Source organism: Microtus oregoni, unplaced genomic scaffold (assembly GCF_018167655.1).
Source record: "Microtus oregoni isolate MIOR12 unplaced genomic scaffold, Mior012 000012F_ref0000307, whole genome shotgun sequence".
NCBI classification, from domain to species: domain Eukaryota; kingdom Metazoa; phylum Chordata; class Mammalia; order Rodentia; family Cricetidae; genus Microtus; species Microtus oregoni.
The window spans coordinates 36,557,464-36,585,147 of NW_024543071.1; the positions used below are offsets into that span (position 1 = coordinate 36,557,464).

General features: G+C 47.4%; 1 protein-coding gene across 1 annotated transcript; it reads right to left on the bottom strand.

Moving 5' to 3' along the window:
* Positions 1–1,665: 1,665 nt before the first annotated feature.
* Positions 1,666–27,564, bottom strand: Klf9 (Kruppel like factor 9). Its single transcript, XM_041660944.1, has 2 exons — positions 27,054–27,564; positions 1,666–5,087 (listed from the first exon to the last, which is right to left on the bottom strand). Exons 1-2 carry the CDS (start codon positions 27,556–27,558, stop codon positions 4,858–4,860), a joined length of 735 nt encoding a protein of 244 aa, XP_041516878.1. The 5' UTR covers positions 27,559–27,564; the 3' UTR covers positions 1,666–4,857.
* Between the last annotated feature and the right edge of the window lie 120 nt (positions 27,565–27,684).

Genomic DNA, 27,684 nt, shown 5'->3' on the forward strand with positions numbered 1-27,684 from the left:
ACACATGAGTATGCACACACGAATGATTTTGCAGATAGCCATACATAAGAATGCACGCGTGCATGTGTGTGCACACATATAAACACACACATGCGGTTTTGGTTTTATTCAAGTTGAGAAACTGCCTTCTAATGAGGAGGTTTCAATGACATGTGAGCTCTGTTTTCTCCATTTGTTCCTTCTTGTGTGTCACCCTTTTCCTGGCCTTTTCATTTGCACATAAAATGAACATGAACTTTGAGCTGAGTGTGGTGGCACAGCCTAATCCCAGCATTGGAAGCTCAAGGCCGGACTAGGTCACATAACCAGCTGACCAGTCTCAGCTACCAAGTGAAGCGCTTTTGAGAAAAAAGGGAAAGGCGTGCAATGGGGGGGGGGGGGGGGGGGGGGCGGGTAGAGGGAGGGAGAGGCTCCTTTACAGGAGAAGAAAAAAGAAAGCAAAATCACCAGATCTGTAATCCCAGCAACTCAAACAACTGAGGGAGGAAGGCTGAGTTCAAGGCCAACCTGGGCGACTTACTGATTCTTTGTCTCAAAACAATAAATAAAAATAAAAAAGAGCCTGGTAGTGGTGATAGATGCCCTCTATCCAGCACTCCAGGGGCAGAGGATCTCTGGTGTCAGCCTGGTCTACAGGGTGAGTTTCAGGACAGCTAGGGCTGTTACACAGAGAAATTCTGTCTTGAAAAACAAAAAATAAATAAATAAATAGGTTTAAAAAATAAAAAAGAGGGCTAAAAACAGAAGTCTAGCATGTACGAAGTCCTGAGATCAATCTCCAGCAGGACAAACTAGAAGAAAACATACATGGCTTCCCCTTTCTGTGAACTGGACAGGCAGGTGGGTAAGTGAAGGGAATGGGAACTTGGATTGGTATGCATAATGAAAAAAAGACAGTTTGTTCTCTTTTTTAAAAAAAAGTTAAATTAAGTAAAAAAAAATACATGAATGTGTTTTGATGGGGTATAACCATAAGACTTGCTACATATATGTAAATAATATTTATTATGTATATGCAAATAACCCAGAATCCAAAATAAGCCTCTCAAATCCAAAGCCTCCTGGATGGAAGCCTTTTCCATAACTCACCCTGAACTGTCTATGCTACCTACATTTTCCTGCTAAGTCATTTGTTCCCCAGTTTCCTCACCTAAAACAGAGAAAACAACAGAACCACACAGAGCTGCTGCACAGATTCAAGGAGAAACCTAAACACTCAGTACCATGGTTAGTACATGCTAAGAGCTTACTAAACAACAGCTAGGATGATTTGAAGAAATCACACCCACGCATGCTTGCAGACAGACGCACACACACGATTTGGTAATCTTCTTTGCTGTCCATGACATCTCCCTCTGCCTGGCTTTGGAAAACTGTTTCTCTTCTCTTAACCCATCACAGAGGAGCTCAGGCCCAGCCTTTAACATTTTCTGATCTGTCCCTAGCCTGTACATGAGTTACCTCAAAATATAAATAAATATTCCCCTCCGGCATACTGCAGTGGTTTCCAGTGGCCTCCACTGCGTGTACCCCACGGAGGTCTGTGAGGAGCAAATACACACAAATTTACCCCAAAATGCTGCACGGTGAAAGGCAGAGGGTTAAATCAGCCTTGCAGTTAACAACGCGACCCTACGGAAGAACATAATGGCTGCGACAATTTACTCTTCATCATTTATTATTTTTATTTGGACAACATATATACATATGTACAAAATACCTACGGTCAGAATCCTCTTTTATAATTTCATTTGATTTACAAAAACGGGACAGCAAAATAACTTAGGTCACTAATACTGTACAAAAATAAAACTGATTAAACAGTTGTAAAGATCAGTATCTTACAGTGTTACAGACCATTCATCCGCTGTGAAAGAACATCTTATCTACCCAGAGCGATGAGTACTGCTAAGTCTATCTGCAAACTGACAAACTAACTGGTTTCTGTAATTGCAACTACCAAATATAATTCTCAAAAGAAGCGTGATGTGGAGCTTAAAGCCAGGGTGTCATTCCACAATGGTGAAGGGCATTCTTCTTCCCTAACCAAGGAGAGGAGATATCTTACCTCTAAAACTAGTATATTGTCCACGAATGACAACTACTTACAGTATTAGATAAAACAGCTTCTCTTTCTTTTTAAACACCTGCGATCGTCTTTCAAAAAAATTCAGTTTGGTTAAAAAAGTAAACAAAAATTACTATTCTGCGTTTGGATTTGTAGAAGTTAAATCCATGGTCTTTTTAATATAAAAAGTAATTGTCTCATAGTTTTAGTGTTCAACGAACTCTAGTAGTCCTATTTGAACCATATCTCCGTGTAGTAAATCTAATTAGAATGCTGGCTCCTGTTCTGTGAGACAAAACAGGACTTATCACAAAGAATAAAAAGCCTTGAGTTTCTACGTTACGTTACTAGAACATAGAAGAGAATATCAAATGTGTGTCTGTCAACAACTTGAAAAGGCAAGTAGCAACTCTTCTGGGAAGGAATTATGCATTTCTCTTTCTAGACAAGTTGCTGTGTTTCTATCCACCTAGCGTTCGGCAAGAGCCACATTCAGACTCACTCCCGAAACAATGAAGATTGTCTTTCACCGACTGGTTTTTCCTTCATTTCTTTCTGTGAGGGAAAGCTGAGTTTATACAAGTTAGCAAGTTGCTAGGCAACCTCAAACTCCTCGCTCACTAAAAGGCAGCGTGCAGAGGACCCTATGCATAGCCTTTCCATGAGCTCAGGAAGAAATAGGCAGCCTAACCTATTTCATATGGAAGAACAGATGTCCTTAAAACTTATTTTGGACAGAGAAATTAAAATTTGGTTTAAAATAAGCGTTTCAAAAATCTGAAACAGAGGTAGAAAGTGTTCTTTATTTTTCCTGACATGTTTTCTCGTGAGAAAACACTTTCCTTTTTAGCTCATGGACTGCTCCCAGTCCCTAATGTTAAAAGCAGTTCTCTGGATAGAACTCCTGATGCGACTCCATTGGTTAAACAGAAAACACTGTGCTAATGATGGCTGTTGTACTGGAAGTCGGAGTCAGCTGTGCCCCGTGCCCGCTGCAGGAGCACCCGCTGCCGGGATGGAAGTGAGCCTCGCTGGGTGAAATGTGGAGCTCGCCATAGGTGAGAACCCCGAGTTTGCACGCCATGTGCTGCACATGGCTAAACCAGAGTGCACCGTAGCGCTCTGTTCTAGATAGCAGGTAAACCCGTCAGAAAGTGGTCTTTCTGAAGGAAGAAAATGTAAACATTTCCCCACGATCACTGCCGACTCCCCTCGATTGAGGTTTTTGTTTGTTTTTTTGCTTTTTTTGTTTTTTAACTATGAAAACTGAGTTTGTTTTTCTGGCCGTTTTCAGTAAATGGCATAGGATGGAGATAGTGGTTTAGGCCATTGTTAGACACCTAGATCCGAGCGAAGGAGTGGAAGGCTACGGATGCAGACAGCTGGTGGTGTGATGTCACTCACGTGTGTCTCTTTGACCTGTGCTCACAGAAGGGGCTGTTCTGCAGGGTCGCCTCTGAAGTTATTGTGGCATCTTCCCTTGGTACTTACTACTTATGGGGGCAAACTGTTTTTGTTTTTCATCTTTCAGCTCCCTTTCCTTTGATACAACCTCTTACACCTCATAGTGGGAATCTCATAGGAACACAGGAAGGCGACCAAGAAACATCCCCCCCAGCCCCAAACAAAAACCAACAAAACAAACAGGCATTCCAGGCCTGGCGATGGTTATGCACCCATTTATCAACTAACACTAGAAAGAACCGAAAGCTCTCCTTCTGTGTCCTAGCGTCATGAGTGTAATAAGATGACGTCATCTGAAAGGGCGGGGAAATTCAAACAAATTCATGAAAGGTCAAACTGTTTGCTCACTTTTGCATCTACCAAAACACCACCTTCCTCCCCCCTCCTGTTCCTCCTCAGCATGTGTTTTAGACTTTCTGCCCTCACAGCTCTGCTACGGGTTCTCAGGGAAACGTGTATACTGTAAGATAAGCAGATTGTAACGTGGTGCCAAACAGAACGTCTGCTTCTACCCTCAAAGCATGGATTACCTTACTCACCCTCGGTCTTAGAAAACGAAAGTGCAGTTTATGTTCCGATAGTACAAGTCATACAAAGCAGGGCTGGAAAGCTCCGGACTACCGTGACCTCGCGAAGGTCTGTCTTGATTAGTGTCAATTCGGACTCTGCTTATCCATTGACTAGAAGTAACTTTTGTTTGTTTGTTTGTTTTCAAGTCTTTAGATGACAGATCATGCTGGAGTAGGTGTGCTCTTGCTTGCATAAAAGACAGCTGTGCTATGGAGGGTTGTTTTTTTTTTTTTTTTCTTAAATCTCAAACGTTAAAGTGATTCAGGAGAGTGGTTCTGCTAAACAAACTGAAACACACTGGTCGGTACATTAAAAGAGAAGGAAATGATTCTGAGAGTCAACAAGCATCAAGGACCCAGAGTCACTGTGGGAGGCCAGGGGTCAACTCACCCAGTCAGACGTATGTACACCAGTGTGAATCTTCAAACGCCTACCCCGAGTCTTGGCCTTGCCCCCCCCCTCCCGCCCACCCCCAAAAACAAAGAAGAAAATACCAAAAGCATTTGCCTGCCCTCCAACAGTCAAGAGACGGTTCCAAGTTGCCTCTGCAAGGGGACCAAATGTTGACTTTGATCTTAGGCTACCATGTGCTTTTTGGAAACAGTACAGGGAGAGTATCAGAATAGTGATCAAAGAGCAGTGACCTCCTGCGGCCAGCACGCCTCGGCTGGGGCGGGCTTCCATCTGTCCGTCTGTTTCCTGGGAGCTTTGTCTTTCCGGGGACCATCTCTGCCTGGCTGCCATGGGGAAGCACCTCACAAGGGGCTGGCAAGTGCCTTTTTTGATCGTTTGATCATGCTGGGGTGGAACTCGGTGTGACGTCGGGCATGCTTGGTGAGGTGGTCACTCCTCATGAACCTCTTCTCACACAGCGGACAGCGGAACTGCTTCTCTCCAGTGTGGGTCCGGTAGTGGCGGGTCAGCTCATCCGAGCGCGAGAATTTTTTAAGGCAGTCTGGCCACGTGCAGGGAAAGGGCCGTTCACCTAAGAGAAGGGAATCAAGACAGAATACTGTTTAAAGGGCACGTCAAAAACATTCTGAAGGCCACCTATGAGTGACAACCGCTGTAACAAAAAGGATAAACTTCTTGTCATGAGTTTTACAGGCTCTGATGCATTTCTCGCAAACTCTCAGTTGACCTGACCCCTCATACACATCTCAGAATGTGGCTGTATGGTTGTCCCCCATCCATGGGGTCCCTAGCTGGATTCAACCAACAATGGATGGGAAAATATTTGGAAAGGAAAAACTGTCTCACGTACTGACTCTTTTACTGTCATTTTCTTCATGATGGAACACACATTTACACTATTACATTCATTACATTACATTACATGCAAATACTTGCATTGCTAAAAAGTTTATATCTTGAAAAAACCAAAAAAAAAAAAAAAGATACATGTGTGCACATGGGCTTGTGTGTTAGGACACTCATAAGGAGGTCGAAGGACACATTTGTGGCGTCAGGTCTCTGTTGTAATATGAGCGGCGGGGCTGCATCCCCAGCACCCTGGCCGCCTGGCTAGCTTATGCTCCGAAATAACAACACACAAACTGTATTCTTTTAAACACTGCTTGGCCCATTTCTATCTAGCCTCTTCAAGGCTAATTCTCACATATTAATTTAGCCCATTTCTAGTAATCTGTGTAGCCCACGAGGTGGTTTACCAGGGAGATTCTAGCCTATGTCCATCCTGGGTCGGAGCTTCATCGCGTGTGCCTCAGAGAGCAGAGCTATCACATCTACCCGGGAGAGGGGAGCATGGGTCTCTGCTCCAGAGAGCAGAGCTGTGGAGTCTGAGCTCACTTCCTCTTCCTCCCAGCATTCTGTTCTGTTTACTCCTCCCACCTAAGTTTTAACCTATGAGGCCAAGCAGTTTCTTTATTACTTAACCAATGACCTTCCTCCATCAGGTCTCTTCTGTTTTACTGGGGCTCTGGGATTGAACTCAGGTCCCCAGACTTGCACGGGGGTGCTACCTGCTCAGCCATCTCACCATCCTAAATGCTCACATTCGAGGTCACTGGGGGGTGGGGTGGACCTTCATCCCAGGACCGGTGTCCTTGTAAGAGGGGACATGAGAAAGAGTACAGTGAGATCCTGAGAGAGACCTTGGTGAGCATCTAGCCTCCAGAGATGACTGCTGACTCAGCCATAGGATGTCTGTGGTTCCTCCTTCTGGCAGCCCTGGCAAGCTTAGCAGGTGGGAGGTGGGGAGGATGGTTGAGAACCCTCTAAACAAATAAGCCGGGTGCCTGCACCCAATCTGCACCCAATGCTCACTCACAAGTCTTTCTTTCCTCCCTTTTAATTTTATCCTATACAATTGTTGGTTTCATGAACTCTTCAGATCAGGCCAAAGGTCAGGCCCTTTCTGCTCTATTTCCTGTTATTGTAGAGATGAAAGTAGAGAACCGAGAGGCCACCTTCCCTCCCACAACAGGCATTGCCCTTAGACGTCCCCAGGACTGTCGCCACCCGGCATCTACCAGCAAGTTTGATGGTAAGAAGCCACTACCTGCGGAGGTGGCGCTTGAGGGTAAGCTGCACAGACTTCTCCGTTGCTGTGAACTGTGCGCTCCTGCAAAGCTATCTCTGAGTGTCTCAGCACCCAGCCACCAGTGCTCACTAGCCTTCTCTTCCTCAGGGTAAACATTCCCTCCACGCCCCTCTCATTACATGCAGGCAGAGAGCTCGGGCCCCCCACTCACTGCTTCCCTGGATCCCTTCTCATGGGGTCCCCCACATGGCGGCCATCATACGGTTGAGAAAATGGGGATTTGCAAGGTGAAGCTACTTGCTCAGAAGCCTTGAGCTCACTGTCTGCCCAATGTCAAACCCGGAGCTTCTAGCTACTTGGCTGTCCTGCCTCTTGTGAGTCATAAGGTCTTGACACTTTTCCCACATCCTTCCTGCTTCTGACTGCTTTCTTAAGGTTGGAGTCGCACCAAATTGTGCCACAGTCCGACCTGGAAGACATGCTTATGGTGGCATTAAGAGATACCCACCCTCTTACACACCCACCAAGATCCTAGCAAGGAGGGTGGGACCAAGCCATCATTCGGGAAGGACACATACCAGCACAAAAGCAGACTATACTGTTAACACTAGGACCTCAGTTGCTCTTGCAAGTACCTGGCATCACCTTGCTCTGGGACCACCTGCCTGCCCTTCACACTGTTCCAAGTCCAGCCCAAGCCAGCTGTTTCGTACACACAGGACACACAGGCTCCTGTTTCCACACAGCTCTCCAGACACGCCTTTGGTAGGTGTGGGGAGGAGCGGATCATTTTCTCACTCCTGTCCCCAGGCTAGCCGGAAGCTGGAAAGACACTGCAGAGGCTGGGAGCTGTCCAGCACGAAGCCCCTGAGTCATCAGAAAGACACTCTTTCCCTTCTTCACCTGCACTGACAAGACGCAGAAACAGTGAGGCCAAGCCAGCCAACAAACAGTTCAGGCCTTGCAGACATCTATACCTGCTACCCGCGGGCATTTCTGTGCTCCAAATAGAGCCCAGGTCTAACACTGCACAGCCTAACCACGGGCTAAGTCCTTACAAGAACGCTGGAGCTACCCACAGATGAGAGAAGTGATGTTGCACAGAGAGTTCCCGAGGTGGGTCAAGAAGAAAAGGCAGCCAGAAAGTCTGCACTGAGCAATCCAAAGCAAATCTAAAACAAGCAAAAGCAGGGGCTGCAGACTCTTGACGAGCAAGAAGCATTGCACCAACTTCAGCAGACCTTGGAGTACAAGTCGAAATCCAGATTGTAACAACTCTCTAGGATTGAGCTTCTTGTGGCAAGGAAAATATTCTATGTGACTTTTGTATTACCTGCATTTATCGAATGCCCAGTACCAGTGTGTGTGTGTGTGTGGGGGGGAATCCAAGACCCCTACCCCAACATGGATACCATAATTTAAAGACTTTCAAGTCCCTTGCATAAGACTGTATACTTTATAGTTCCATATCATAAGCACATCATATGTATTTTCAATGATTCCTAAGTTACTTAAATAGTTGTTATATTTCATTGCTTAGGGACTAATGACAAGGAAAAAGATCAACATATGTCTAGTAGAAACACACTTTTCTGAATATTTTTTATCTGTATTTGACTGATGTGGAACTGATAAAACTGATGTGGAACCCACAGATGCAGGGGCCAGGTAGGTGTTACAGGGGTGTATTTATTTCCAAACACTATTACTGACCAAAACCTTCTCAGAAGTTAGGTCACTGAAGTAGACTTCAGGACTATTCTAGAACTAGGTTGCAACAAAGTCCTTCTAACTGCAAAAAAGCATCTACAGGGAAATGTTTTTTATAAACAATAGTATGTTAAATATATAATAACAAAGCCAAGCAGTGGTGGTGCACGCCTTTAATCCAGCACTCAGGAGGTAGAGGCAGGCCGATCTCTGAATTTGAGACCAGCCAGGTCTACAGAGTGAGTTCAAGGGCTGCAAGTGCTACACAGAGAGACCTTGCCTTGAAAAAACCAATAAATAAATAATAAGTGAAAATAAAAAGACAAGCTGGGATTGGAATCCCAGTACCCAGAAGATGGAGACAGGAGAATTATGAGTTCATAGTAGCCTGGGCTACATAACATAAATCCTATCTTTTAACATATATATAAAGACATAGATAGATATAGATATTATAGATAAAAAATGGGGAAAATATAGCAGAATTCACAGAATAAGCTTCAAACAAAAAAAGAGACAAAAGCTCTTGCTTTTTCGCCCTTGGAAGCTCTAGCCACTGCTCAAATGGTGCTCAGGAAAAATGGCGAGAAGACCTAAAATAAAGCTTCTGTCTTCCCAGAGCTTGTCAGTGACATGGCTTTCTTGGCAGTGTGCCATACGGGTTAGCGGTTCTCACTGCACTTGCAGCCGTGCGCCAACTGAGTCGGGAGAAGGAGGGCTAAGCTGTGTCTGCATCCAGGGAAAAGGTTCCTAAGGGTCACTCTGTTGGCAGAGTTGCCAAGGAGAAAGGGACTTCCCTCATTTAGAAGATGGCTGCACACTGGGCATGGTGGTACAAGCCTTCAGTCCCAGCACTCACGGGGCAGAGGTAGGGAGATCTCTCTGCGTTCCAGGTCAGCTGGTCTACATAGTGAGTTTCAGGACAGCCATGGCTATTATACAAAGAAACTCTATCTCCAAAACCCAGAAAGAATAAAGAAAGAAAGAAAAAGATGGCTACAGAGAAGTGTCACAGTGCAAAGTATCACGAGTCAGTTGTAGGGACCACAGGAACATTCTTCATGCTTATACAGGGAGAATTCAAAGGTATTTAGGGCTCATTCTCATGAGACTCACTTCCAATATGGCCTGTCACCGTTTGTGATTCTTCCCACTGCTCTTAATGGAGGTGCTGAAACACTTGTCCCAAGTATTTCAGAGAGAAGAGGTGAGCTAGCCCAAACGAGAAAGAACAGCCTCTGTGGGGCCCATTTCACTTGTCCACCAAAGCTGACAGTTCATAAGCAGTTAGCAAAGCGAGATGCTGTCGTCAACAGCAGGTATGAGTCTCATGGAGTACGTTTTGAAAAAGACATCAGAATGTTGAAAAAGCATTCACCAGAGCTTAGCAACCCATAACCTACCATCCAGATCTGGCTTGCAGAAGTCAAGACCAAACGGTTAAGAACGAGAGATGGCGCCTTGTGTCGGAGAAATGAGATGAAATGAGCATTCGTGACTACCTGGATCCTGGATTGTGGTAGGGCCCATGGTCACCTGAAGAGTAATATCTTGACAGTCACACACATGCCGCATGATAAAACCAGCCAGTGGTGTATGTGCAGGTCTGATGCTGTGGGAACCTACTTACTGCTTTCTCCTCTTCACCCCAGCGAGCCTTTGCACAGAACCTATTATGGGATGCATGATGATGTGAATGGCAGAGACTAGATGTCACTGACAAAGTGATACGAGGTTTGCACCTAATGAAGCCTGAAACAGGAGCCAGGCATGGTGGGCACACCTGTTAACTGACTCTTGGGAGGCTGAGGCAGGAGGCTTGCCACAAGTTTCAGATAAGTCTGTGTTACGCAGCAAGAGCCCATGTCAAAGAAAATAAGGAGGGAGAGAAGGGGAAATCACTATGCAGAGAGGAGCACAGGGCTGCAGGGAACAGACTTTGCTGAGAAGGGAAATGAGGGCTAGGAACCTGTGTCCTGCCATGCCATAGTTCTGCTCTAAGGGGGAAACCAGGTCAGGTGCACTCTTTCACCTCAGTGCTAAGGTCAAAGGGCAATGGTCAGCCTTCTCCATGATAGTCACAGCAAGGCAAGCATCAGTCAGAGGGTCCTTATGCCGGTCTGCAGCATTTTCGAGAGTTACCCTTCTCCTGGGGGGAATGCAGGCTTGTGCGAGAATTTGTTTCTGGCCTTCTCTGGAAAAGCACACCCAGAGGCAACATCATAATAAACTCTGACTTTCTGGAGCAGAGCTGCTAAGCGCCCAAGCCTTTGAATTCTCATTATTTACATCACACTCCCCGCCCCCCTCGGCACAAGCTCTGCACCTCTTTCTTACAGGCTCTTCCGGAGTATAAAGTCAACTTGACTAACAAAGCTACTAAACTTGGCACAACATGAGTAATAGACTTGCTCTGTGGAGATGACCAGGTTTGCAGAATGTTCCCAGGCCCACCACGGCAGGAGACAGGCCGAGCTGGGCCTCCCAGCTATGCTCACAAAGGGCCCACATTGCTTCTCAGAAGGAACTTCCTGGCTGCTAGCAATTAGTCAGCTCTAAGGGACTGGATCTCAAACGCCTCTCAGTGAGGTTCCTGTGCTGAAGGCTTGGTGGCCAGCTGACGGGGCTATCAGGAGGTGATGAACTGGCCAGGAAATGGAGCCTCACGGGGAAGTTAGGTCATCGAGGGCATGTCTTTGAGGGGCATATTGGAACCCTGGCCCCTCTTCTCTCCCAGTTTCTCAGCTACCATGGGGTGAACGTCCTCCATTATCCCCCACACTTCCACTGTGAATCCTTGCTCAAGTAGGCTCAAAGAAACCCAGGCAAGCCACCATGGGCTGAACTCTCCGAAACCATAAGTCAGCTAAAGCTTTCCTCTCAAAACTGACGTCTCAAGTATTTTGTCACAGCAATGGAAAGGCAACGGATATAGTTCATTCCTACTGGGAAAATCCTGAAGGGAATGGAGCTGAGACTCCATATATGAGGAGGGGGCAGAGAGCTTGGCAGGTACACGGCCTGCCCATCGGACCTTCCCAGTCCCACGCAGGCTCCCCTGGGTTCTCAGAGTCAAGGCTACCACTGAGGTCTGAACCTGAAGTCAGAGAGGCCTTTGCTTTCAATACCTCCTTCTCCCTGGTTTTTCTCAGCTTCCCTTCCTTAGTCAGAGAGGGCTCAGAGGAGGTCTAACCTTGTCATGTCACGGTTCCAAATCCAAAATCAAATGTTCTCACTGTTTCTTTCTGGCCAAAGCCAACCAAGTTGGTAACAAATCTAAGGGAAGGAAGCTTCCTTTCCAGAACAGAACTCCATACGTGTCGATCAAGAATCATAGCTTCCTGCAAGTGCACAGAACCAAGCCTGCTTCTTCAGGAAAAACCGGTTTGTATTTGACAGGGAAAGAAAGAAAGAAAGAAAGAAAGAAAGAAAGAAAGAAAGAAAGGAAGGAAGGAAGGAAGGAAGAAAGCGCTAAAAGTCTATGGGAAAAAGGGTAAATTTGGTATTGAAAAACACATTACTGATAGTGCACTTATATAGATGCACCTCTTGATAGATGCAGAACACTTGATAAAACTTAATGTTCCTCCCTAATGAAAGCTTTTAGGAAAAGAGAAAGAAAATTATTTAGCAAGTTTAAAGAAAACAAATCCGAAACCTTCCTTCAGCATAGGTCAGTAGCAAAGAAGAAGACCAAAGCTGTCCGGGGACACCTGGACTGCCATTACAGCGGCTCTCTGTCCAGAGTGAGTGAAGTCTGTGACCTGCAGCTGATACAACGATCACTGGGGAGGGGGATTCCCTCTAAGTTACAAGAGCAGGAGCCACGACTTTGGTATGGGTCTGCTCGGGAGAATTCAGGATAGACCTAAAAATGAAGGCTCAGGACTTTCACAACTATACCCCAAGAATCAAAGAAAACACACAGTGGAAGAGCTCCCACGTCCTCGGAGGGCAAAACTCAGCGTGGTACACCACAGTTCTGCGCAAACTCATACCCGACATTCACACACACGGTGGTAAGAATTCCTCTTTCTTCAAACTTGACAAATTCCTGATGTCCACCTATAAGGACAAATATGCCTGGCTTGCCAGGAGGTTTTTTTCGGAACAGTAAGTATTTGCCAGACTATTTATTAAAATATATTATTAAAGCTATAAAACAGAGACTGTGAGACACCAGCTCAGCAACAGTAGAACTGAAAACAAACCCAAAGAATCTATCGGGATGGAGTACATGATTTAGTGCATGGTAAACCCGAGTCTCTGCAGGGATTTTGTATATGGTAATGCAGTATTTCGAGTCAGTGACCACATGTATTGTTTTCATAACAGGAACATCAGATAAAAAGTTAAATCCGCAGCCCTATTTTATAGATTTTTACTTAAAGGAATTCTAATGGTCTATAAAGCTAAAAAGTAAGCAAAATACAGATCAAGGTTTTTAAATCATGGTGGAATACAGGCTTTCTAAACATGAAGCCATAAGCAAAATTCATGGATGGTTTTTCTTAGTTTTTGAGACAGGGTCTTTCTCTGTGTAGTCTAGTCCGGCCTCAAACTCACCATCCCGCTGCCTCAGAGTCTCCATGACAATATATATTTATGAAACTTTTTACACATTATAAAACTTTATGAAACAAGGACTTAAGCAATGAATTCATGAAATTACAGCAGGTAATAAGATAGGATAGTGCTTGCTATAAAGACCTGAGTTTCAGGGGCTGGAGCCCTGGCTGCTCTTCCAGAAGTCCCGAGTTCAGTTCCCAGCAACCACATGGCAACCATCTGTAATGAGATCTGGTGCTCTCTTCAGGCCTACAGGCACACGTGCAGAGAGAACACTGTATACGTAATAAATAAATAAAATGTTTTTTTAAAAAAAGCTGGGCATAGCAATACGGACATGTAATCCCAGCACTGGGAAGGAAGACATAAGAGAGTCTATAGCTTCCTAGCTGGAGCTGGGCGGTGGTGGTGCTCGCCTTTAATCCTAGCACTCAGGAGGCAGAGGTAGGCAGATCTCTGTGAGTTCGAGGCCAGCCTGGTCTACAAGAGCTAGTTCCAGGACATGCTCCAACGCCACAGAGAAACCCTGTCTCGAAAAACAAAAAACAAACAAGCTTCCTAGCTGGATAGTCTAGATGAATTGATGAACACACAGGCAGATCTTTGAGTTTCAGCCTGGTCGATACTGTGAGTTCCAGGAGAGGCGGAGAGACTCCATTGAGAAAGCTTCGGTCAGGGTGTATTATATGAGAGAATAATAAATGTAAAAAATATGACAGTTGAGGCTCAACCACTGGCCTTCACACATGCACCTGCGCAGACATGAACACAAACACCCATATACACTCAGACAAAATCACAGTCTACTGTAATAAAAGTGGACAAAGACGCGAATAGGAAATTTACAAGAGGCACTAATGATCAAGCAATACTATACAACTAGGCATGGTGGGGCACACCTCTAACCCTAACACTCTGGAGGCTGATGTGGGAAGATAGCCATAAGCTTAAGGCATGCTTAGACTACACGGTGAGACTTTGTCTCAAACAAAGTAAAAAAAAAAAAAAAAAAAAAAAAACAAAAAAAAAAAAAAAAAAACCTCACAAAGTCAGGGATGGTAGCTCACATCTATAGTCCCAGTACTTGGGTTACTGAGGGAGGGCTGCCATGAGTTTGAGACCAGTTTGAGCTACTGAGTGGGACTCTACCTCCAAATAAAAAATAAAGAGAAAGAAGAAGAGAGGAAAGAAGGAGCCGGGAGTGTGGGGTGTAGCTCACTTGATAGAGTGGCGGCTTCCTTCCAGCATGCATGAAGCCTGGAGTTCCATCTCCAGACCCACACAGACCAGACATGGTGGTACATGCTTGTAACCACAGCATTTGGGAGACAGAGGCAGGAAGGTCAGAAATTCAAGCTCATCTTTACAATGAAATCTAGAGAGCTTGAGGTCAGCAGAGGTTGGAAGGGGCAGTCACCTCCATTCTCCTGGGCTGTCATGTGCAGACACAGTGAAATCAGCGAAACAGAGACAGAGATATGAAGTTATCTAACATTTTAAAGAGCTTGGTGACATATACCTGCAACCCTAGCATTTAGCAGGCTACAAGAGGCTTACAAACCCAAATCTAGCTTGGTTTATACAGTAAGTTCAAGGCCAAACTGAATTATTAGTTTCAAAAACTAATCAATAAATGTTTTCTATGTGAATACATAGATTTACTGAAAACAATGATGCATTTGAGCTTAGGGTATCCCACGGATCATTCAGGAGTATTCCGAGATTGGCTGTTGTGGCACATGTCCATAAATTAGCACTTGGGTAGCTGAGACAAGAGTCTGAGGCCGTCTAGAAAGACTCTGACTCAAAACAAACAAACAAACAAACAAACAAACAAACAAAAAAGCCAGGTGGTTCTGAGCCTAAGGCCAGCCTATCCAGTGACCTCCAGGCTCCCAAGGGCTATTCATTGAGACCTTGACCTAAAACAATACAAAAAACCCACCCAAAACAAACAAGCCAATGTATTCTGTGGGAGCAGAGATGTATGTTTCCTATGGAGAAATTATTGGGTACCATAGGTGTCTAAGACATGGAAGAACTCATCAGAAGGGGAGAACCTTTGGGGATATACATCTGCCGCCTCACACTTCCCACACCCCTTTTCCTCCCCTTTCCATATAAGGACTTAGAAATGGCCCTAAACAAGAACGAAAGGCACCCCTTCTCCTGAGTGCTGTAATATGCCCCACATCTGCAGGCTGCCCATCTACTGCCATCCTTACCAGGCAGAGTGCCAGTCCAAGAACACAGCCTCAATCACGGTGCTTGATGTGGCTGGGTCCCACACAGATCTCCCCCATTGTCCACGGCCACCTTCCCTCCACCCACCGAGCACCTGCAGGGCAGAACACGCACGGCTTCCTCCATTCTCCAGAGGTCTTGTGCAAACCCAACATAACCGTCTGTGAACTCTGCAGACAGAACCCCACCTTCTCCTAGGTGGATTGTTTTCAGGAATACTGACTCAAAGATCACGACACCATCGTCTCCTGCTCACCGGTATTGCCATACCCAAACACGTTCTGAATGAGCAAGGACGTCTTGGCAGCCTCTGAAGGAACAGTCTTGCCCCCCACGGTTACCCATCCAAGTACCACCTGCTCCACTTCTCTCCTACAACCTTTGTAGTTTTACTCCTTTTACATTTGGCTTTTTTTTTCTTTATTAGTGCTCAGTCTGTGGGTATCACCCATGCTGTGGGTACAACCCATACTGTCGGATATCTGTGGGAAGGAAAGCAACCTGTGCTCTAGTGTAGGATGTGGGTGTCTCCCAAAGCATACATACTGCATGGCAGGCACTTGGGATCTGTGGAGTAAACCTGCCTGCTATTGCTTGCAGAACCCCCGCACTCAATAGAACTGTGAGAAACCCACAGCTAGCGAAACTCCAAGGAAAGATGGCAGACAAGATTCTCAAGCCTTCGGGTACTTAGCACAGCAGGAACTGAGTCCTGAGGCCTCATCTTGGAAATTCTAAAACAGGTGCAGAGGCAAAATATGAACCCCAAACAGTCTGTTTTTCCCGAGACAGAGTTTCTTTGTAGTTTTGGAGCCTGTCCCGGAACTAGTTTTGTAGACCAGGCTGGCCTTGAACTCAGATACCCCCCAGCCTCTGCCTCTGGAATGCTGGGATTAAAGGCGTGAGCCAGCACTGCCCAGCTCAAAAAGGTATTTTGAAACACGAGAAAAGTCTGCATGATGGTCCACTTCATTAGAAGGCATTATTTAAGTCTGTCACAGAATTGAGAGCTGGAAGCTCCTAGCCATGCTCCAAAGGCCCCACATCCACACAGCTAGTTCCTCAGAGACCAGATCCCAGCTTCCAGGAGCTGGTTCTCAGGTCAGCATGACTTCATCGGCCCAGTGTACTGTAGAAGATGTGAGAAATGAATGGCCAGTGGGCTTTCAATATCAAACAAGAAGCAAATGATCAATAACTAACTCAGACACATGGATCCTCTTCCTCGCTCCATTTTTACCATTGCTGATTTCTAACTGGCCGGGTTTCAGAAACAGCCAGCTCCAAGGGGCAGGGGATTTGCCCAAGGACACTGCACTAAAGTGCATGACCAGTTTAAAACACCGTTCGCATGCTCACTTCAGTTTTGTGCATACAAAGGGATGAGATGTGAGAAAAGAGCCAAGGCTCGAACTGAAGGCAGAAACTTTCCTGCTGGATTTTGCCTACTGTCTTCCTGGCCCTTCTTTCCATATGCATTGCTGGAGGGCAGGGATGGCATTGTTAAGGCAGTGAAGTGGCCACTCTGCCAGCTTTAGGTTTCAAAGTAACATTTTTAAAATGTAGAACACCAAGCCTGGAGCTGTGGCACAAGCCTGAAATTCCAACACGTGAGGCTGAGGCGGCAGGATCTGGAGTTCAAGGTCATCCTTGGCAGCCAGGTGAATCACGACAAGCCTGGGCTATGTGAAGCCCTGTCTCAAATAGACAAAACGCTAAACACCTTATTCTTACTGTCCTTGGGTTTTCCAGCACTTCCCAGACCTTAGAGTACACATGACCCCTGACGTGTGATGGCTTTGCTTAGAATCTAAGAATCTAAGCCTTAGATCCTTCATCGCTGTGATAATGCAGAGGCTGGTATTTTGGTCATTTCCTGGGCTCGATTCCCTTTGCTGATGCTGGGCAGCAATAAGCTATAGCCCTCCCCCGTCAGCCACAATCAGGAGAGAAGTCCTATGGTCCATAGTGCTGCTAAGTTAGGGTGTTTGAGGCTTACATGGGCCTTTTCAATGTTCTCTGTTGTTTTCAACCTGATTTGTAATCAGAACAGGATTGGAAGAACTGTATCCGTGCAGATGTCTAGGGAGCACCGTTGCTCTTCACTGCTTTTTAATGACAGACCAGGAAGTGCTCAGGAAAAGCTGCCTTCTCTCAGCCTCTCTGGAACATAAGTGAAGCTTGTGCGAGCCCAGGCTAGGCAGGACCTACTCATGGAACCTCAGGGACTGGACTCCTGGCGCTGAGTGAGTTGTTCCTCTCTGCAGACCTGGGTTTCCTCCCTTCCAAATGGGTAGAGAAGAGAAAGGACTAGGTGCCACCCACTGGAGGAACACAGGGTCACAGAGCCCAGGATCTCACTCTGTAGCTGCTGTGTAGAAGCCCTCTTCAGCACAGGGTTTCGGTGAGGATGGGACATACAGTGGGTGTGTGACAGCCAGTGGAGACCACCAGGCTGCAGGAAGGCTTGTCATGTGGATGACCCTTCACGATGCCAGAGCAACAGGCGAGCTGGCTACTCCAGATGAGCTATCACTCGGGGGAAGAAAGGCGGAAGATCCCCAAATTAGAGTGGCTGTTTTGAACTTTACCCTAGGTAGACCATACAATGTCATACATTAACAAGTCGCTCCTATATTTCCAGCACTTGGGAGGCTGAGACAGGAGGATCACCTTGAGGTTTGAGGCCAGTGTGGGTTACGGAATACTGTCTTTTAAATAAACTCACTGGCCCTAAATAGAGAAAGGACCAAGAACTCCTACACTGCCGAGACAGAGCCGTTTTCCAACAGCAGAAATGGGATGGCTGGGGTCTGATTCACTGTCTGATTCACTATACCCACTCTACCAGCCAGCTAGGCTGAGGCACATGAGGACGAAAAGTGACAGGTGATGCTAATCACCTGCCTCCAGCTTCCCCTCTGGGAACCAGAACAGTGCTGGTCCTAGGGTATGACTCTGGTGACATAGTCTTACCCACACAGGTTCCCATGAAACAGCCACTAACTAATCCCTGCAAGAAAATGAGTCACAGATTCCCTCGGCTTAGCGTTCATCAGCAAAGACGATGGAGTGTAGGTCTGAGCTCTCCAAACATGAAGTGGCCACGCTACCCTGTCCCCACAGGATCTGGCCAAGCGGCCCAGGCTGGCCTTGGATGCACTCAGAATTCATTCCTCCTGCCTGTCCCTTCCCAATTGCTTGCACCAGAGGCATGCCCTTCACGCCTGGCTTCATTCTGCTGTTGTCTTTGAAACGATAGTGTTGTTAGAAAACTCCAATGGAATTACGGCAGCCCAGGAATTTAAGTCACTTGCGTGTGTGTGTGTGTGTGTGTGTGTGTGTGTGTGTAAGCTGTTTTCTGTTTCTGACATTTATCGTGGTGTTTCTACTGAGTACTGTGCACACTGAAAGGATTTTGCAATCTCGGTGGGAACCGCTTCATAAATGGCTCGTCTTTGCACACAGACCTTATCTATTAGCGCCGTGGATAATAAATGTTCATGCGAATGGAATTCGCTCCCCTAAGCACTGAAATGGAGAATCTGGAGTCACGATCATGTAAATACCCTTGAAGATCACGCTGCTCCTGATAAACTTGTCCCATGTGAATTTTTGGTCCTGGTCTCCTGACAGTCTCCTCGGGTGGGCCTGTGGGTGTGTGAGCACCTCCAACACGTGTTGAAATCACCTTTCCTCTGCAGCCTTTTCTGTCCGTTCACTCATGGCCTATCTCTTCTGCTAAGCTCCAGAGAGCAGAAAAAAATAAATGCTGCTCGTTGGTGCATCCTGCTTGCAAGCCTACGTGGACATAGGTGTTCGATTTGCCTTGTCTGGACTGTATTCCCTCTTCTTGTAAGAAACAGTGCTCCCGTTTCCTCCTGCAACCAGCTCTTCTTCCTCTGAGTCCTCGGAGTTTAGTAGCTGAGTTCATACCGTCAGACTCGGGAGGCTTGGATGTGATGGAATCTGGTCCTGCCACACTGATGGCTTTCATAAGGGACACACAATTTATGCTCAGTCATGGCTTAGAGCCCCGGTCGTTTGCTGGAATCGTTAGGAGCGGGAAGTAGTCTTTTCGCGTGGCTTTGCTGAATTGGCAGGAAGTGAATCTGGTGTTGCTTGGCAGCCATTTTAGCACCATTCAGAGAGAAGCAGCTCATGAATGAAGCCAGAGCCAGCAACAGGGTGGCAAAGACACAGAGAGAAGGGACAGCGAGAAGGACACTGAATGCCTGGATCCAGAAACACCTTGAACCTGGAGCTCTACTTTTAATAATAATAATAAACACTTTTTAAAAAGCTTTGCTAAGTAGATTAGCCTAGGTTGGCCTCTAGCACACTGCAGTCTCGGGCCCCAACCTGCCAAATGTTGGGGCTATAGGTGTGTGACACCATGTTTGGAGCTTGGAGCACTGTTTTATCCAAGTCTACAGTCTTGTTTTCAACTTGTCTATGGATCCAAAACCCAGCCCTTGCAGGTAGAGTGACACTGGCCTATAATCTCAGCACTCTGGAGGCCGAGGCTGGAAGTTTGAAGACAGCTTTGATGACATAGTTTCAGGTTGGACTGAGCTACATAACAAAATAAGTTCTTTTTTCCGGCCGGAATTAAACAATTTTGGATGACAAGGTCGGAGTCAGTACTTCTGTTGACTTTCCTACAACAAACACAAAAGAGCCACAGGAAACACGGAATCTCTTCTCCCTGGGAGACAGCCACAGGGTTAAGGTCACTACCCTCACATACAACTCTTCGAACGTTGGAACACAGTAGAAATTCCCGGCATAACTCAGACTAGGTTAACTACGTAGTCTGGCTCCTCCCATTAAATAAGAAAAACAGTATATTTCTATCTCGTGGGATGGCTGTTTATATGTGACACACATAAGCTGTTTAGCCCAGGACCAGACAGACTACAATACTCAACATGACAACATTCACAAAGTCACCACGACCACCAGCATTTAACACACCTTTCACTTCTCAGCCACTCAGTAGCCTCAACTGACACCGGATCCACCTAGAATGTTAAACAAAAATTCTAAGACTCTCAAAGGATTCTGGGTGATATATGTATGTATATATATATATATATATATATAGTGTTTACTTTTAATTGTAATAATACTCAGCATAAGATGAGCATGCTACACCTTTTAAATGTCTCCTCATCTGAACTTGGCCTCATAACTTCATCACTATGTAATTACGGAGCTCCACTTCACAGGTGAGAAACCTGAGGTTCAGGGACACAAGAGCTTGGGCCTGAGTCCTTGTGATGAGAGTAAGGGCGTCAGGATAGGCCTACAGAGAGGATGCTAACAGCCAGTGCTCCCCTCCCAACCATGGTACCCTTGACTCCATACTGACATACAGGCGCCTCTGGAAAGCCCTAACCTAGCTCCTCTGAGACAACTGACAGGCCAGAGCCACTTCGTCACTGACTGAAACTTAGCAGAGTCAGGCCCTTGGAAAGGACAGATAGTCAAGTTCCCCCACCTTTCTCTCATTGTTCTGGGCAACACTATCTGTATAATTCTTTCCAGTCTGTACCCACATCTGTATAACTAACTCCCTCTCCAAGGGACCGGGCACATCTGGCCCCTGTGGTCACCTGAACTCATGTGCACATACCCACAGGCATCCGACACATACCTTCACATAACTAAAAATAAACAAAATGCCTATCACTTCAGGTCAGCCTCTGGGCTGTTTGTCCCTGTGCCTGCCTTTCCAGCAGCTCCCACTTGTCACGGATTTGCAGAAGCATAGAACCTCCCACTTCTATGAAGAGGGAGGTTCCAAAACATGTCTAAACTTCTCTGAAGACAGAACACAGCACCGCCTGCATTTCAAAACCTCATCATTAATTTTGTATGGTATAAGCTCCCATGGTTTTATTTTAATCTATTTAATTTAAATAACCTCTTCATTTTTTTCAAAGGACTCAGCCGGGCCAGTCAGGGATGGATTCCACTCTCCGGGTCATAGTAGTGCTCATTCTCAACTGTATTTTAAAAATAAACTCAGGGTGGGAGGTAGAAGCAGGCAAATCCCTTAGTTCAAGGCCAGCCTGGTCTACAGAGTGAGTTCCAGGACAGGCAGGCTATAAAGAGAAACTCTATCTCAAAATAATAATAATAATAACAAAAAACCTGGGGATATACTGCAGTGATTGCTTGCCTAGCACTTGGGAGGTTCAGGTTCCATCTCCCAAGTCCAGAAAACACACTCATTTACTCAAAGACCCAGAAGCTCTGGCCTAGGAGGATGAGGTGGGAAACCTTTGGATTCCAGGTCCAGGTTCTCATTTTTACCACAGGCCTCCAAAGACCTGGGGCCTGGGAAGAGGGAGGAGCCCAGGAAAAAGGGAGTTTGAAGGCACACCTAACAGGTGTTCAGGCACAATGTCCAGGAAGAACCCAGAAAAAGAAATGCTTCTCCCTTCCCTAGTGGGGAACCCCATCCTCTTCATTGATGTTAGTCCTTACTGAGGAGGCTGCTTGAGGCCAAGACAAATGCTCACTCTTGGCCTGAATGTACCAAACTGGTACTGAAGTTCTAGGAGCCTTCCAGGAAGGGAGAGCAACGGCTGTCCCAGAGCTTTGCCTGGGACTGCTTCAGTAGTGGAGTTGGCTGGTAATAAAAGGGCAGAGGCCAGGCCACTTCACCAAGCCCCTTTACTAGATTAATTCCCCTTATAGCAGCATTTTAGGCCTAGATTTAAAACAACAACAAAAATAAAGCCTTGTTAATTACAGAGTCAAAACCTCAGGAACTCACAATGGAGGCAGAACTGAGCACTCCCAGAAGCAAGCTGGAAGCCACAGGCTTTAACGTTTTCTCCTGAGAACTGCAGGCACTAGAAGATTCCCGGATAAGCTCAGTCACATGCCAGCGAAGGCAGGAGGGCTTCTGTATCTTGGCGGTGTGCCTCCAAATCTCCCAAGTTCCTCCAAAGGCTTCGGCAGAACAAGCCCATCTCAGAGGGTGGGCACTTGCTCTTTTCTAGACAAAGTGATGGATGAGATGACCTTTCAAGGTCACTTCCAACCTCCAAGGCCTATTCTTTTCAGACCAACAACTACGGACCTCCAAGAGCTCTTGAGTAAGGCCCAGGCCTGTGACTAACTTCCAACAAAAAGTGGGGCGGACTGGGAGCCAGGATTACCCAAGTCCACTGCTGGAAGGATCTCTTTCCTATTTTAACATCAGTGGGTTTTTTTTCTCCCCCTTTCTTTTTTGCCTCTCCTTTTTGCGTGTGTTGCATAGAAACAGAAAGTGCCTTTGTACCAATTACTAGGCATTAATTTACGCTCCTCCGTGGGCGCTGGGTTTGGTGGAGAAACACTAGGGAAGGGTGGGAGGGTGATGTGGGGGAGGTTTCTAGCTGTAAGCTTCCCCCCCCCCCAACCTTGAGAATAGATAAGGCATGAGAGAGAAAATAAAAACCAGACTAAGAAACACAACAGGCCCCGGGTGTTGTTTTTCAATACCAACAATGCTAATGGTCGGAAGGCATCCAGACACCGAGCTGAAAGCAGGCTCTGAGCAGAGCTAGCCCTGTGGTTTTAGGGGCTTCTGAAAGCGCCTGGGAAGCATCTGCCCTCTCTTCCTCTCAATGAACTTACTAGGGAAGATCACCGTCCTATGATGTTTCTCCCTGGGAAGTTCACTTTGGGAGTTTCCCACAGACACCGCAGAATGACTGGTTCTTGGGATTAAGCATCAACAGCTGCGACAGGAATGGAGTCCAAAGGTCCACTTCCCTCCCGTTATAGCATTGTGTCTGGAGGCAATGGGGTGCCACCATCCAGAGGGCCCCATTTCCTCTGCTGCCTCCCTCCTCCAACCCCGGGCATGCACACACACACACACACTCCTCTGAAAGGGAAACCAAGGAAACACCCACGTGCTTTGTAACTGGACCCCATTTGCATTTCATGCTGTGAAGCAGGGACCCTTGCCAGCTTCAGGAGAAGCCTCTCAGGCCACCCTGCTTTGCCAACGCTAGGGCAAATAAGAGATGGAGGAGGGCTCCTGCATTTAACTGGTCCTTCTTCTCTTCCAGACTAGGAACAAGAGTCACCAGGCTGGGTCTCCATCTCAAGGGGAGATTTCAACTAGGCCAAATAACCAAAGGCCACCGTGTCTCGGACTCAAGGGAAGAGCACCTTATCTGGAATTCACTAACCCCACAAAACCATCTTCCCAGTGGGAAGCTGCATGCGGCTCTGCGCTTGCTTCTCTACAATTCATTGCTCTTTCTCCACACGGGGCATTTGAAGGTGGGTCTAGACAGTCTCACTGGGGTAGGTGGGCAAAAATGGGCTCTTTGACAGATGGAAACAATCTTAGGAATTAGAATGATGTGTGGCCTTCTGAGGGGGCACAGTCCCTAAGTAGCTCTGTAATTTTTCCTGTCAGTGTTAAGTCACCATAGGGTACAGGGTGGGCATTTGCAGAATAAGATCATCTCAAGTCTCCTCAGGGGACATATAGTGGGAAAGGAGAAGAGAAATACTCCCGTGGGCAAGTCATCTCCTCGTCACTCAGTTGGGTTTCGATGTAAATACATCCGGGAAGGATGTAGTTTCTGAAATACTATCGCATATCGCTGTAGGAAGTTGTCTGGAAAGAACAAGGGTAAAGAGCACATCTCCTTAAGGACCAGGGTACAGGGTTTCCCTGTACTCATAAAAAGAGGAGAAAGTGATAAGGACCAGGAGACAAAACTTCAGTCACTAAGGCCTCTCAGACAAGGGCTTGGGGCCACAGCCAGAGCTGGCTCTCACCCTGAGACCTGGATTCGCTAGGCTTTTGTTTGGGTGCTAAGAATTGAACCCAGGGTCTTGGGCACACACTAAACATGCACCGCTAGCCCCTAAGTGGCTTCACATCACATGTCTGTTTGAGTCAGGGTCACACTTTGTAGCCCTGGCTGGCCTGGACCTTGCTGTGTAGACCAGGGTGGCCTCAAACTTAGAGAGATCTACCTGCCTATGTCTCCTGAGAGCTGGAATTAAGGGCATGTGCTACCACATCCAGCCACATCACACCAGAATAACACCAGACTCTCAAACAGGTAACGCCAAAGCTACAGGGAACAGTGAAAGAGACACGGGCTACCCGGAAGCAACCATTCCCACCTGAGTTAGAACTGACCAGTATAGACACTCCTGAGGAAGACCAAACATTCTATTCCCAAACTGGAGGAAGGCTTCTGTTTTGCAGTGCCTTCTGCCAGACAGTTTGAGTATCCAAGGAAAAAGTGTAAGTCTGGTATACATGTAACTTCAACATTTAGGGGATGGGAAGGGGGTGGCCAGGAAGATCTCAAATTCAAATCCAGCTTAGCCAATTCAGCAAGACCCTGTCTCCAAAGGCCCGAAATAAAAATAAATCCGTGAGATCCACCCAATACAAAGCAGTTCAAACCAACTGTTGCTAGGCAAGGATCCGGGCCCACTCACTGTTTGTCAGATCTTCTGATTTTTCCAGAGAACAAGAAATCTGGCCTCCTGCCAGAATCCTGATTTTTCGATGCTGGTAACTAATGAAATTTTTATCAACTCTGTGCCGTCCACAGCAAACAAATCTGCAAAGCAAATTCTGCAGCCGTGCGCTCCAATGTGCAAACCCCGAATTATTTAGACCCGTGGAGGGTCTCAGGGAATAAGAGAAAGGCAAACCTGAGCCTTGGCCTCATTCAGCCACCTCAACTGTGTCCTTCCTCGGGACACCACCAAAGGAGCTCCACTGAATTCACTAGAACATTTTTTCAAATGATTCGACTTCTAAAGCTGCTGGCGTCTGAAGCAGAGCAGTGCAAGGCTCTCTAAGGAAGTGAGCAAGCAGGGGGGTTGTTCTCAAGGGAATGTGTGGAGTGGCACTGAACACGGGGGTGTGGCAGGGATTCAGCTCTTAAGATTTTCACAGAATGCCTGTCTCCAGGCACCTTCAGGATTTAAAAACCAGCAGAAAGAAAATCAGGAAGCTCCTTGCCCCACCCAGCCATCATCTAACCTGAAGCTGTCTGAGAATCCAAAAGCCTGAAACTCAAACTTGGCATGTGCCTCCTCGTCAGTACACTTTGGGCAACATCTGTAGAGGCTGGAGTTTTTGTCCACACTAGCAGGACTTCATCCCCACCTTCTCCCCCCCCCCAAACATAAATAAGACCCCTGCAATCACCACACCCCTAGAACCAAAAGAATGACTAGCGTTTAAAACGGGAAGAGTATTTATTTCACTTCCTTTTCCACTCCGAAAGGTTCTCCCGAAGCAGCTGAGCTGATGTGCCTTATGGAGAATTAAAGAGCCGCCTGCATGCAGGCACACATGAGCAGCCATTTCTATAAATGCCGGAGAAGAGCACTCAGCCGAAATGGCCCAGAATGCCAGGGATCTAACTGCTGGGCCATGGAGGCACTGCGGGCCTCCCCTGTTACACCATCGGGCAGCCTTCCTGAAGGAGAAAATGCCTTTGCTCAAGGTGGCAGTGGGTGTCCACGGGAGCCACTGAACCCTGGGAATATGGCTGACATGGCCAGGCCCTCCCGACAGCTGTGGTAACAGGCTGAGTTCACAGACCACTCCTCGCCTCCCAGGGCCCTTCTAAAAATCACACCCCTCACTGGGAGGGCAGGCCTCCCCTAACCGCTTTACAGATCCAGACTTTCAAGGGAGCTGTTCCACAAGGCAACCCAGATATGGACCTCCCCAAGCACCTGTTTTTCTGTTTGTTTGTTTATCATTAGGAAATTTAGATTTCTATGGGTGCTGGCAACCACCTCCAAGAGACTAGCTTTCCAAAGGAAGTAAAAAAAGGAAAAGTGGTTGGTTACACAGTCCTTCCTTTAAAACACAAGCAAGGCCGAAAATCCCAAGGAGAGTACCATTTCGAAACCAAAACACCAGACCTTCACACCAAAAAGCCTCTGCACCTTGCCACACAACGCCAACAACTTCTTAAACAGGCTGTCTCGGGGCAGACGGGAAAGGCCTGCTGCCTGATGATAGCAGTCCCAAATGACCCTTCCCCAGCCGACCAGACAGCACCAATGCCTGCCAGCCTTGCCTGCGTGTGTTAAATTGGAACAACCAGAACCAGTTGACCAAGGTCCTTCTAAGTCCCTAAAGCCCATTCCACACAGCAGATGTCTTTACAGACACGTCGGCCTGTGCTGCTGGGCCTACAGCTAGCAATAAGCACCCCCACATTCAATCCCCGAGGCCTTGAACTCCAGCAAGAACCACACCTCTCTACTTAGGGTTCAGAGGTGCTACCTATTAAGTCCCATGGGAACAGATCAGCACCGAATCACGTTAGTTAGGAAGGTTGACTAGTCAAGAAATTAATCCACCAACCATTCCTTCATCAGTCTCCCCTGCAGCCTGGAGCAGTTTTATTTTAAACCTCTCAGGGGACTCTTGGCCAAATTTAAAACCACCTTGGCAAGCCCTGAAAAGTAGCCGCCATTCAGCTAAATGAGTCCTTGGTCATCCCTAAAAGGATTCACGCAGAGTGCGACTCCCCCCTATGCCGCGACCCCTTCCTGCAACCCCACCAGGGAATGGAATAAAAGCTGCGCCATCTGACAGCCCACCGCCAGCGTCTCCCCAGGTGGGGCGGCCCCGCACCGATGGGGTGCGGAGTCCCGGGGGCGGGGCGGGCATGGGAGGGGCGGGCCCGCTCCCCGCCGAGCCACGCAAGCCACACTCTCAGCCCTGCCGTTTGGGGGCTTTTGGGTGGCTCCTAAAGGTTGGGGCCAAGTTAGGAGAGCGTGCAAGAGTTAAGCAGCTTCTTCTCTAAAATGTTTGCAGCCTCTAGGCCGAGTGCGGAGTCCTGGGCGCCCAGGAATGCTGGCCGGCCAAAGGTTAGCTAAGCCCGGAGCGGGGGGAGAGGCGACGCCGCTAACCTGTATGCACTCTGTAATGGGCTTTAAGATGGGAGGATTTTCCATAGACTTTCCCACAGCCACTGTAGGGGCACTTGTGCCTCTTTTCGGAGGCGTGTTTCCCCTTCGCAGCCACTCCAGAGTGGAGGAGGGAGAGCGGGCTGGGCGTGTTGCCAGAATCCTGTCTCTCCTCCGGGCTGTGGGAAGGACTCGACCCAGATTCGGTGGTCACGTCGCTGTCGGATCCTATATCCTCATCGGGACTCTCCAGACTGTCGCTGCACACCGAGGGGGTCTGGATGGGTCGGTACTTGTTCAGGTCCAACAAGCTCTTGGCGATGGTGACCAGTGTGCAATAATCCTTCCAGGTGTCCCCCGGGTCACCGTGCTCCTTGGTCACCTCGCGCTCAGGTAGTTGCAGTCGCTCGGTGTCCGGAGCGCCCCCATGCTCCGGCACCGCGGTGCGGTTGGAGATGGAAACCAGACACTGGGCAGCTACGAAGTCCATGTAGGCGGCCGCGGACATGGTGCGGGCGACGGCACCCCGGGCGGTGCGGCCAAACTTGTCGGTGTCTGCGGAGCTTCGGCTCGCCCTACCTTGGCCGCGGACGACGAGCCCGGTGCGGCGAGACCGAGGGGGCGGGGGCGCGGG